This window comes from Engraulis encrasicolus, chromosome 14, assembly GCF_034702125.1.
Source record: "Engraulis encrasicolus isolate BLACKSEA-1 chromosome 14, IST_EnEncr_1.0, whole genome shotgun sequence".
Classification (NCBI taxonomy): domain Eukaryota; kingdom Metazoa; phylum Chordata; class Actinopteri; order Clupeiformes; family Engraulidae; genus Engraulis; species Engraulis encrasicolus.
Genome location: NC_085870.1, coordinates 4,279,253 through 4,291,877, shown reverse-complemented (window position 1 = coordinate 4,291,877; position 12,625 = coordinate 4,279,253). Strand labels below are relative to the sequence as shown.

Genomic DNA, 12,625 nt, shown 5'->3' with positions numbered 1-12,625 from the left:
TCTCTGCTGTCATTAGGTCACAAAGGCCTATATGACTTCAAATGAAAAGACAATTGGCCTAAGATACTTTACTATTGTGGAAATTTATAGTGGCCTACAATGACAGCAAGTCAAATGTTTGTCAGTGCTGGGGTACCTACTTGCTATGCTGCGCAATTTGATGTATAGATTCATATCTGAGTCACATAATGACTTGATTGCTGTTTTGGCTAGGCCTGGATGTAGCTCTGTAAGACTGTTTTCAGGGTCATGGAGTCACTGGCGAACATGCCTGTATTTCAGATAATGAGCTATGCAACATCTGTGTTTTTTGTTATATTTCATTTTCTTTCTTTTTTTTTTTAACTGTGTTTTATATGTGATATGGGTCCCCATGGGTCTGAAAAAAAGAACTGAATTGAATTGAACTGCTATTCTTTTGTTCCCCTACAACATGATTAGTTGAAATCTCTAGTTACACGTCTCTTAATGTCCATCATCAAGTTTCCTTTGTGAAAACAGTTATTTCCTTTTTCTTTTAACTCTCAATACACCAGAAATATGCCTACTCACACCATGACAGCAACACCAACTTTCCTAGAATGCTGAGACAGAGGGGTCATCCATAGGCTAGGCTACTCTTCAACTGAAGGAGCATGTTAGAAAGAGTTTAGAAAGTTGTGTTTATTTAGATGCTTGGACTTCATGGATTTCAAGGTCCAAAAAAGTAAAATAGCTTATAGTAGAACTTAATTCTATAGTATGACTCAATAGACTTTCATGGATGACTTCAGACTGTACTGTAGCCTGGTTGGTAGGCGGTATATAAAATCTGGGCTTGCCAACTCTATGTGGTATTGTGTTCATACGTCATATTCGACGCCATTTACCCTACATTGCTATTCAAAAGTACAGTAGCTTTTTATTTTCAAATGCCATGAGAGGGACACCTACTCTGAGACTGGTGAAAGTTGAAGTTGCTTCACAACTTCCCAAAAAGTTAAGTTGACCCAGTTGACTATACAATCGAAATTGAACTTCTGTGGAAAGTAGAAAGGAGAAGCGAAATTATGTCCTCGCCTACGTAGCTGTGACTCAGAAATGTGTTAAGGCCACAGACTACCTTCGAACCGTCTCTGCTGTCATTAGGTCACAAAGGCCTATATGACTTCAAATGAAAACACAATAGGCCAAAGATACTTTACTATTGTGGAAATGTATAGTGGCCTACAATGACAGCAAGTCAAATGTTTGTCAGTGCTGGGGTACCTACTTGCTATGCTGCACAATTTGATGTATAGATTCATATCTGAGTCACATAATGACTTGATTGCTGTTTTGGCTGGGCCTGGACGTAGCTCTGTAAGACTGTTTTCAGGGTCATGGAGTCACTGGCGAACATGCCTGCATTTCAGATAATGAGCTATGCAACATCTGTGTTTTTTGTTATATTTCATTTTCTTTCTTTTTTTTTTTTTTACTGTGTTTTATATGTGATATGGGTCCCCATGGGTCTGAAAAAAAGAACTGAATTGAATTGAACTGCTATTCTTTTGTTCCCCTACAACATGATTAGTTGAAATCTCTAGTTACACGTCTCTTAATGTCCATCATCAAGTTTCCTTTGTGAAAACAGTTATTTCCTTTTTCTTTTAACTCTCAATACACCAGAAATATGCCTACTCACACCATGACACCAACACCAACTTTCCTAGAATGCTAAGACAGAGGGGTCATCCATAGGCTACTCTTCAACTGAAGGAGCATGTTAGCAAGAGTTTAGAAAGTTATGTTTATTTAGATGCTTGGACTTCTGGGATTTCAAGGTCCAAAAAAGTAAAATAGCTTATAGTAGAACTTAATTCTATAGTATGACTTAATAGACTTTCATGGATGACTTCAGACTGTACTGGTTGGTAGGCGGTATATAAAATCTGGGCTTGCCAACTCTATGTGGTATTGTGTTCATACGTCATATTCGACGCCATTTACCCTACATTGCTATTCAAAAGTACAGTAGCTTTTTATTTTCAAATGCCATGAGAGGGACACCTACTCTGAGTCTGGTGAAAGTTGAAGTTGCTTCACAACTTCCCAAAAAATGCCCATTGGAATGTGTTAAGTTGACTCAGTTGACTATACAATCGAAATTGAACTTCTGTGGAAAGTAGAAAGGAGAAGCGAAATGATGTCCTCGCCTACGTAGCTGTGACTCAGAAATGTGTTAAGGCCACAGACTACCTTCGAACCGTCTCTGCTGTCATTAGGTCACAAAGGCCTATATGACTTCAAATGAAAACACAATAGGCCTAAGATACTTTACTATTGTGGAAATTTATAGTGGCCTACAATGACAGCAAGTCAAATGTTTGTCAGTGCTGGGGTACCTACTTGCTATGCTGCACAATTTGATGTATAGATTCATATCTGAGTCACATAATGACTTGATTGCTGTTTTGGCCTGCTCTGGACGTAGCTCTGTAAGACTGTTTTCAGGGTTATGGAGTCACTGGCGAACATGCCTGTATTTGAGATAATGAGCTTTGCAACATCTGTGTTTTTTGTTGTTATGGTTTGTTTTGTTATATTTCCTTTTCTTCTTCTTTTTTTTTACTGTGTTTTATATGTGATATGGGTCCCCATGGGTCTGAAAAAAAGAACTGAATTGAATTGAACTGCTATTCTTTTGTTCCCCTACAACATGATCACTTGAAATCTCTAGTTACACGTCTCTTAATGTTCATCATCAAGTTTCCTTTGTGAAAATAGTTATTTCCTTTTTCTTTTAACTCTCAATACACCAGAAATATGCCTACTCACACCATGACAGCAACACCAACTTTCCTAGAATGCTGAGACAGAGGGGTCATCCATAGGCTACTCTTCAACTGAAGGAGCATGTTCGAAAGAGTTTAGAAAGTTGTGTTTATTTAGATGCTTGGACTTCATGGATTTCAAGGTCCAAAAAAAGTCAAATAGCTTATAGTATAACTTAATTCAATAGTATGACTCAATAGACTTTCATGGATGACTTCAGACTGTAGGCTACTGTAGCCTGGTTGGTGGGCAGAATATAAAATCTGGGCTGGCCAACTCTATGTGGCATTGTGTTCATACTTTATATTCGACGCCATTTACCCTAAATTGCTATTCAAACGTACAGTAGCTTTTTATTTTCAAATGCCAGTAGGCATAGGCTACCATGAGGGACACCTACTCTGAGTCTGGTGAAAGTTGAAGTTGCTTCACAACTTCCCCAAAAAATGCCCATTGGAATGTGTTAAATTGACTCAGTTGACTATACAATCGAAATTGAACTTCTGTGGAAAGTAGAAAGGAGAAGCGAAATTATGTCCTACGTAGCTGTGACTCAGATCATTTCCCAGTTTCCTCTTTTTGGGGGAGGTGGGATGATCCTAAAACATTTCCCGGAAGGTTACGACAACGGAAAAATATCCATGCAAATGAGTTTACGGCGCAGTTACCGTGGCCATAGTTACCATGGGCATAAACACTTTTAAGATGTTTGGTATTGATTACTGTAATAGTTAAACTCACACCGACATTGATTTTGAAGGCGATAGAACTATATAGACGACCAAACTATCGAATAAATGCCCTCTAAAGTCAGTAGCTCCAAAGGGAGAGAGTAGTCAGTGTGTAGTGAGTGCGTAATAGCCAATGTGTAGATTAGCCTACTCGTAGGCATAGTAGACTACTCCACTTCCCATCGATTGAATTCTTCTCTGTTGTTACAATGTCGTAATAGATGGCTAATTTGTTAAAATATGCTGACTGTCACATTGTAACAATTGACAGGCAACTTGTTGCTTTTGGAGTTCCCGTGACGAATAGAAAAATTGACGTATGGGGGCGGAGTCTTGAGAAGTCCATAGAAATCATTGCGTACTTCCAGTCGTCTGATCAGTGAACACGGGAACTCGAGGTGGAATCTTTTAACTTGTTTGTCAGTGAAATACTTTTGGAACCAGCGACAACCGCCAGCGTATTTTATTTCTCAACACAAACGTTATCAGTTTATTTATAACTTATTCAACGAAGCAAGATGCAAAACCTTTTCCTCGTGTTGTTTTTAGTCGCCTCAGTCTACTCTGAATCGGTAAGTGAATGTTAAGGTTATCATTGTCAGTGAGTGAGCTGTCCAAGCTAAGAAGTCGTTAGCTGTAAAAACAACAATTCTTGTCGTATCATTGACGTTTGGTTTTGCCAGGAAATACATCTATAGATGGTTCTTGAATTGTTTTTTTGGACTGGATAGACTGGCTTTGTGGGAAAAGCCGTTCCTTTTTCCAATGCGTGTGCGTTAAAGTGTGCGTAAAATGCTAAGTTAGCTGTGGTTAGCGAATACATTTGCGAAACTGAAGAATGTTCAGTGAGGATAAAAGGTTTGGATGAGTAGCCATAGGTAGTTATCGATATATGTTCAATCTGGGGGGCATGATACCAATTTCACACCCTACGTGTAGTAACCGTTGGGAACATCCATGCCAGCCAGATACATTTCACTGGTCAATATTGATTTGGTTTGGAGACCGATTAATTCATTACTAATGAGTTGAGGAAACATTGTCATGTCTTCACTTTAACATTGGTTACACACACGCACAGTGTATGAAGTTTAGGTTCCAGTGAGCGTTATGCAAGAGTTTTCCAGTGTAAATATTTGTAGTGAACTCTGTGTGGTTGGTAAATCCGACAAAGGTTTTTCAAGTTATGGAAGTCTTATTTTGATGTACATTAGTAGTGAAGTGAATACACATAGAATGTCGACCTGTGTGCCTTCCACATTTTGGGAAAGTTTATGGTTTGAAGGTAATGGTTTGCCAAGATTTTTGTTCAAGTGAGTTTGCATATCAGCTTTTATGAATTATTAAGTATGGTTTCACTTCAGAGAACGCGTGTAAACAAACGTGGGAGGTCATGATGTCAGTTTTACTTTTTTGGTAACCAGCAGGCTGTAGTAGTTGTGTTGTGATTTGTAACTTCTCACCACAAATCAGTGACACAAATTTGTGTCCCACCACGCCCGCTTTGACCGTCAACACCTTAACAACATTGCTATATATTTTTTTAGACTCGCGTGCGTGTGTGGCCAGTAGCACCTGAAAGTGGCATGGCTGTCGCGACAGGCACTCTGTTGTCCTAATGGGAAAGAATTGCCATTTGCAGATGTCAGTGCTGCTTTGAATGAAGGGGGGTGGGCTAAAATAGAATGGAATGGTAATAGGCAGATGCCACCCACCCGGTGCTCTGACAGCCAGACTCCGAAGCCCAATGCAAATGAACGTCATGGAGAGATTACAACCCCTCTCTCTCTCTCTCTCTCTCTCTCTCTCTCTCTCTCTCTCTCTCTCTCTCTCTCTCTCTCTCTCTCTCTCTCTCTCTCTCTCTCTCTCTCTGGCTGTCCTGTCCTTGGGCAAGGTGTAGGCCTGCCTGCCCTACCCCACAGTGCTCAGATCCTAATCTGCTCTTCAGCACGACCCAGCAGATTTGCACACTGACCTGGTTATGAATTAATAGTAAAATCCCCTGTGCTCTTTTAAAACTTCTCCACACTTCTGTCCTTCTCTATGCTCTATAATCGACTGGATTGAAATGCGGGGTTTGGCCGCAAGATGTTGTCTGTCGTGTGACTACTACATAAGCCCTCTGGGCAGGAGTGTTGCCCGCATGTTGGGTCAGTCTAGCCAGGCTGGCTGCCATTCTTTCCCTCCGTCTGCCAGTTTTGCAGATGATGGCACAACTTGTTTTCTCAGCAACTTGAAGGGCCGTGGTGGTGGTGGTGGTGGTAGCGGTGGTAGCGGTGATGGCTGGCGAGCTAACTTGCATCAAAAGACATACACACACACACATGCACAGAGCTCCGGCCGTCCAGAGCAGAGAGGATGAGCAGAGAGGAGCAGAGGGGACTGCTACATTCCTCAAAACCGTGCAGAAGCTGCTGCTTACTCTTTCATTTTTTTTTTCTTCCTCCTCCTTCTTAACGCCTTGTCTCTCCCCCCCCCCCCCTCCACCCCCTCTCCTCCATCCCTCCCTTCCTCTCCTTTTGCGTTTTCCTGTGGAATTTGACCTCTGTTGACCTTGACCGGCCCTGGTCGGGATTTTGCACACATGGGCGGATTTAAATGGTCCGGGTTCTTTCATGAGCCTCCTCCCGGGCCAGCGGACAGCAGAATGGCATTCATTCGCCCGCCGTGACCCACACTCTCGTTTGTCTCTCCAGCCAAACAGAACATTTTGGACGGCCCTCCTTCACATTCTCAATGCGTTTTCATAACTTCCCTACTTTGTACGTGTGTGTCGTTAAGGCAGCTGCCATTGAAGTGTGTGCGTCTGCCTGTGTGTGTGTGTGTGTGTGTGTGTGTGTGGGGGGGGGGGGGGGGGGGGGTGTATCAAAGAGAGCTCAGTAATGTTTTGGGTGGTGCACTTCTGGAAGGCTGGAGGCTGCAGCCAAAGGCCTCCTTATTTGAATCACATGCTTGTTTATATGGCCTGCTAGGCTACGCTACAAGGCTGCAGCGTAGCGAGCTCTCAGTGGATCAGAGTTGTTTCTCTTACGTATGTCTCCGTCCGTGCGATACTCGAGTGGCCATGTTGTTTGACCTGAAGAGCTGGCTCAGGGAGGCTTGATTTTCTCTCAGCCGCGCAGGGCAGGGCAGGGAAGGGAAGGCAGCCCACCACCACACCACACCACACCACACCACCCACTCCAGATATGCCCCCCTCCCATCCCCCTGGTACAAAAATTGTTACTCTCTCTGTTCCCTGTCCCTCTTTCGCTCTCTCTATTATGTGTTGTTGCAGGAATGCAGTTTGCTGAATTAGGGCTAGGAACAAGATCATTTGCACGAGAATGCGGCCCCTGTGTTTTTCCCGTGCTTCTTTCCTGATGGGCTGAACTGAATGGCCAGTGAAAGGCCAGGCCACCAGGAGAAGAAAATGATAAATACTTTCACCAGGATGTAATAATGGTGCTCCGCATTGCTGCCCACTGGCCTATAAAATCCCTTTTTTGGGGAAGGAATGTTGGCCGGTGAGAGAGAGGGGGGGGGGTTGTTGATCTGCTTTTGGTCGAAAGATGTGAAGAATTCTCTGCATCTTACCCAGCCTTGCTTTGAATTGGTGTTAAGCTCTTTAACTGCCAATTTGGTCTTTCCTTTTTGTTGTTTGTTAGTGTCGAGGTTGTTTACTTAGATGAGGTTGTTTGCCAGTTCTTCCAAATGTTTTGTTGCATTGTAAGTGGGTAAACTGTTAATATCATTAATAATAAAGGAATAGAAAGATATTGACTGACTCATTAAATGCTTTTTTGCATGTCATGGTTTCATTCATTTAGAGGAAGTGACATCACTGGACTTCCTGTTGGGCAATTCCCAACGTGAAGTTGTTCAAGGGAAGATATGAGCTGAAAGCTCTTGAGGGGACCATTGGCTTGAGCTCGCTCAACACGTCCGCGGTTGTTTACAGTCAAGACGGCCACAGTTGACGTCTCGCATATGTGCAGGCCAGGGTAACTCCCCAAACTCGTGTATGGGGAGAAATGAATGTCATTGCTTCGAAAGCGGCACACGTGTGCTAACCACAGGCCCTTTGATGTGTGGGGTCTGATACTGAGCTTTGAGTTTTAATCTCTCTGTCTGCTGTTTTGTGGCAGACAAAGGCAACGCAGACACAGACCTTTTTTTCTTTTCTCGCAAAAGCCATGTGGGAAATATGTTGTGGTTTGTTAAATTACTCAAAATGGCTTTACATTTTTTTTTTCAGACTTAACATACAAAAGAAATCCCTGGTGGGGGGGTTTCCAAGTTCTGCTACACCACAAGTGAGTTTGACAAACAAAAAAACAGCCCCTGCATTTCAGCATTTAGGCTAGTTTAAGGGGATAAGCCTCTTTTGGTCGTCTGTTAAGTTGGCCTGAAGACTGCTGTAACCGAGATGGCACTATCTCAGTCTCATCTGAGTAACCAAAGCTCATGTGAAGAATTCAAAGTGGCCTTTGGAGAGACTGCATTGTTTTGAACTAACCTTACGCCCCTATTGGGGATTCACATTATAGTCTAACCAGCAGCATTGGAGACTTCTGTGCCACCGCTAGCTAGCCCTATACAATGCCAATTGTTTGGCATGGTGGGACAATGACCTGACCATTCAGGTTATCCCAAGCCATTGAGTGGCTGAAATACCCCGACTTAAAAGTGAAGTAATTAATGAAAGCCCATGACATCCTGAAAGACATCAAAGCACATTCATCCACTGGGAAGTGGACAGTGGTTTGGTGTGGTGTGGTGTGGTCTAGGTAGGGCTGCACGATTATGGAAAAACAAAATGAAATATGACCAAGAATGAATTATGTCCGGGATGAGCAAAATAAAATGAATTATAATAATTGTGTAAAAGGCAATAGCAGGGCAATAGCAGGTAATACATTTCTGGATAGAAACACCAGCCTGTCAGTATGTTCTGGCTTCAAGGACGCTCTTGAAGTTAAGTCACTATTGCCACGATTAAATCACAATTGAAATCACGGTTTCGATATCACGATTTTCGATTATTTTCAATTAACTGTGCAGCCCTAGTGTGGTGTGGTGTGGTGTGGTCTCTAGTCTAGTGTGTCCACATTGTCCTTCTGAATCCTGTGCGGTGGGAAGGGCCGATATGTTAGGCTGTTGCTCTCTGGGACGACGTGACTTTGCACTCGCTTCCAAAGGTTCATGTACACACACAGACACACACACACACACGCACACACAGACACACAGAGAGACATGTGGATGAGTCACTTCTGAGTGTGCATGTAGTGCGTGCAGCGTGTGTATCTTGAGTCGAGAGGGGATTGTTGGGCCAGATCACTGATTCACCACGCATTCCTTCCAGGAGTCTCTCTCTCTCTCTCTCTCTCTTCCCGCCCCTTTCACTTCTTGGAAATCTCCACAGTGGCTGAGCTGAGCTAGCGAAAACAAGCATGTGTGGTTAGGTGGTGGTTGTTTTAAAATGTCCACTAGTGTGTGTGTGTGTGTGTGTGTGTGTGTGTGTGTGTGTGTGTGTTTGAGTGTGTCCGTGTGTGTGTGTGTGTGTCTGTTTGAGTGTGTGTGTGTGTGTGTGTCTGTTTGAGTGTGTGTGTGTGTGTGTGTCTGTTTGAGTGTGTCCGTGTGTGTGTCCATGTGTGGCTGGTGTCTGGAGCGTCCAGTCTGCTTGTGGCGGTGCAGAGCCAGTGGTCTGGTGTGGTGCGGTGTGGTGCAGACACGTCCAGATGAAAGGCCTCGACTAGACTATTTATAGTCCCCAGCAAAGGTGTTTAGAATCTGGAGCAGTTCCACTGACCGCATGTGTGTGTGCATGGCATGCACGTGTATACGGAAGCCAAAGAGAGATAGACACAGAGACACAGTGATTTAAAAAAGAACAAGAAAAAGTTAAAAAAAAAAAAAAACACCTACAGTATGTAGCTCATTGTTACTGACACTGTCTGTTTGTCTGTCTGTCTGTCTGTCTGTCGAGTCTGGTTATCGGAAGGAGATCAGAGTCGATCTGACACAGCAACTGTGCATCCTAAATCCGCTTGGTTCAACTGACACGTGGGACAAGAGGCTGGTCAGTAATTGGAAGTGATTTGTAAAGGCAGGAGGAGGTGGATCTGCTCCTAACCTGCTGGTTCCCAAACGGGGGGTTTCGGACCCCTGGGGGGTAGGGGGAGGAGGTTCGCAGAGGTACTACATGGGGGTCACGGACAGAAAGAATTTTGTATTAAAGGGACACTGTGTGAGATTTTTTGTTGTTTATTTCCAGAATTCATGCAGCACATTCACTAATGTTAGCCTTTTCATGAATACTTACCACCAGCATCAAATTCTAAGTATTCATTATGACTGGAAAAATTGCACTTTTCATACATGAAAAGGGGGATCTTCTCCATGGTCCGCCATTTTGAATTTCCAAAAATAGCCATTTTAAGCTGCAAAAATGACTGTACTTGGACCATACTTGAACATATTTGTTTATTACTTAGTAAACTTTCATGTAAAGATCAAATTTGGCAATTGGTAGCCCAGTTTCAATGAGCAGCATAGTTGCAGTACCTTTTTTGACCATTTCTTGCACAGTGTCCCATTAACGGGAGAACCACAGGATGGCGGTTTACTGATTTCATAAGTTGGTTAGCTACAGTATTCACTTCTATGATTACTGCAATAAGTATTATTATGTTTCTTGTGAATGTCAAATTTAGCAGTATTAACAGACAAATGTTTTGCATTAGGAATATGGGGTGTGGGGGGGTGTTGAAGAAGGGTTGTGAAAACATTCTTGGGTGCGAAAGTGGTCCCTCCCAGTAGGAAATGTTTGGGAACCACCACTGTCCCCTGGCCAGAGGCCCCTGTGGCAGGCCAGAAGCAGCCAGGGCTCGCTAGCTCACTCCGGCCTGTCTGTATGTCTGTCTGTCTTCCTGCCTGCCTGTATGTCTGCCTGCCTCTCTGTCTGCCTACCTGCCTGCCTGCCTGCCTCTCTGCCTGCCTGTCTGTCTGCCTGCCTACCTGCCTCTCTGTTTGTCTGCCTGCCTGCCTCTGCCTGTCTGCCTGCCTATCTACCCCTCTGCCTGCCTGCCTGTCTGCCTCTCTGTTTGTCTGCCTGCCTGCCTGTCTGCCTCTCTGTTTGTCTGCCTGCCTGTCTGCCTGCCTGCCTGTCTGTCTGCCTGCCTGTCTGCCTGCCTGTCTGTCTGCCTGCCTGCCTGTCTGCCTGCCTGCCTGTCTGTCTGCCTGCCTCTCTGCCTGCCTGCCTGTCTGTCTGTCTGCCTGCCTCTCTGCCTGTCTGCCTGCCTGTCTGTCTGCCTGCCTGCCTGCCTCTCTGCCTGTCTGCCTGCCTCTCTGCCTGCCTGCCTGCCTCTCTGCCTGTTTGTCTGCCTGCCTGCCTCTCTGCCTGTCTGCCACATGGTTGCCATGCACCACGGAGAGGAATGTGACTCTAGACAAAAAAAAAATCAGCGAAAGCATAGAGAAGGAGAAATCACAGGCTGGAGTAGCGGTTAAAACGGCAGGGAGGGAAGAGGGGAAAACTCAAGCCCAAAGCTGCCTGCCATGTTATTTTTATGCATCTATAATTTCCAGAGAAGCTTAAAACCTTAAAAAACTGCGTTGAAATTCTCTGCATTCTTAAGAGAATCGACGACGAGGAGATCTGTGAACCTCATTTACTCACTACTGCGTCTCCTCAATACAGACATGGCAAGGGGCAAGGGGGGCAAGGGGGGCAGGCCCTTATGCGCAGAGTGATGGGCTCAATAGAACAGATGCTCCCCCATTTGCAAGCAGATGGGGGTAGGGGTACGGGCAGGGGTGTAGGGATAGGGATAGGGATAGGGGGGCAGGGGGAGGTATAGGGGGTTGGATTTTGTTCTCCCAGCCAGCCTGCCAGGCCCTGGGCAAGACAAGGCAAAGCAACCAGGCCAGGCAACCAGGCCAGCAACCAGGCAAGGCGACCGGGCAAGGCAGGCAAGGCAACCGGGCAACCGGGCAGGGCAAGGCAAGGCAACGCAGGCAAGGCAACCGGGCACCAAGGCAACCGGGCACCAAGGCAACCAGGCAAGGCAACCAGGCAAGGCAACCAGGCAAGGCAACCAGGCAACCGGGCACGGCAAGGCAAGGCAGGCAAGGCAACGCAAGCAAGGCAACCAGGCAACCGGGCAACCGGGCAAGGCAACCAGGCAAGGCAGGCTTTAGCCGGACAGGACAGGACAGCCAGCCGCTTAATTTGCATGGAACCCAGCCCAGGCATGCCGTGTCATTACACACTTGGGCTTAATGAGGTTGGGGGGGGCGGCGTGTGTGTGTGTGTGTGTGTGTGTGTGCGCAGAGGGATACCCGCATTGCTTCAGTTTGCCTCGCAGCCCCCCCCCCTCTCTCCTTCTCTCTCTCTCTCTCTCTCTCTCTCTCTGTTCTATTCATTTTTGTTATAAAAGGTTTTTTTTTTGTTGAACAACTAGGCGAGTTTTCCAAGTATTTTGACCAAAATGGTTTTTGGAGAGTGTATATAGGGTTCTAGTTGTTTTCCATCCTTCAGCTGCAAATGGTTTTTGAGATGCTCAAATGGAAAGTAGGCGAGAGACAATGGACCGCCAAAGGGCAAATGTGGGAGTTGTTTGACCAAAAGCAAACCTTGTTGAACGCTACAGACGGGGATGGCCATTGTTCCACTGTTGACACGGGATCCAGCCTTTTGAGATGGGAGTACATGAGTAGCCAGCCTTGTGTTTGCGTCTGTGGGATTTTTCAATCAGTGCTGGCTTCAGCGAACATGATTTGAGAAGAAGAAAAATACCCAGGAATTAACTTGTAATTGCTGTCATCTGTGTCCATAAATATGTTGATGGGTCGTATTAAGTACCGTCAGGAATCAGTTGTTTGCGCTCGTTGTTTTTATTTGTTGATATCCGATACTGCTGAAGTTGGACAGCAAAATATGAAGCATTGCCAAAAATGCAACGTAGTTTCAGCTTGGTGATGCGTGTGTTTTATAATTTTTTCGGGGATGTTGGGTGCAAGGTGCGGCAGTCCCACAGCAAATGGATTAAGATGTCTTTGAGGTTTTTTTTTCCCCACCTCATCCCCGTCTCCTCCTCCTCCCCCCTTTTCCT

The 12,625-nt window shown here is 45.0% G+C and overlaps 1 protein-coding gene across 2 annotated transcripts in view; it reads left to right on the top strand.

Moving 5' to 3' along the window:
- Positions 1 to 3,890: 3,890 nt before the first annotated feature.
- sdc4 (syndecan 4) overlaps positions 3,891 to 12,625 on the top strand; it is a 19,783-nt gene continuing 11,048 nt past the window's right edge. For both annotated transcript variants that reach the window (XM_063214814.1, XM_063214813.1), the window contains exon 1: positions 3,891 to 4,099. In XM_063214814.1, coding sequence (XP_063070884.1) covers positions 4,046 to 4,099 — 54 coding nt within the window. In that variant the 5' untranslated portion in view covers positions 3,891 to 4,045. The remainder of the gene's footprint in view (positions 4,100 to 12,625) is intronic.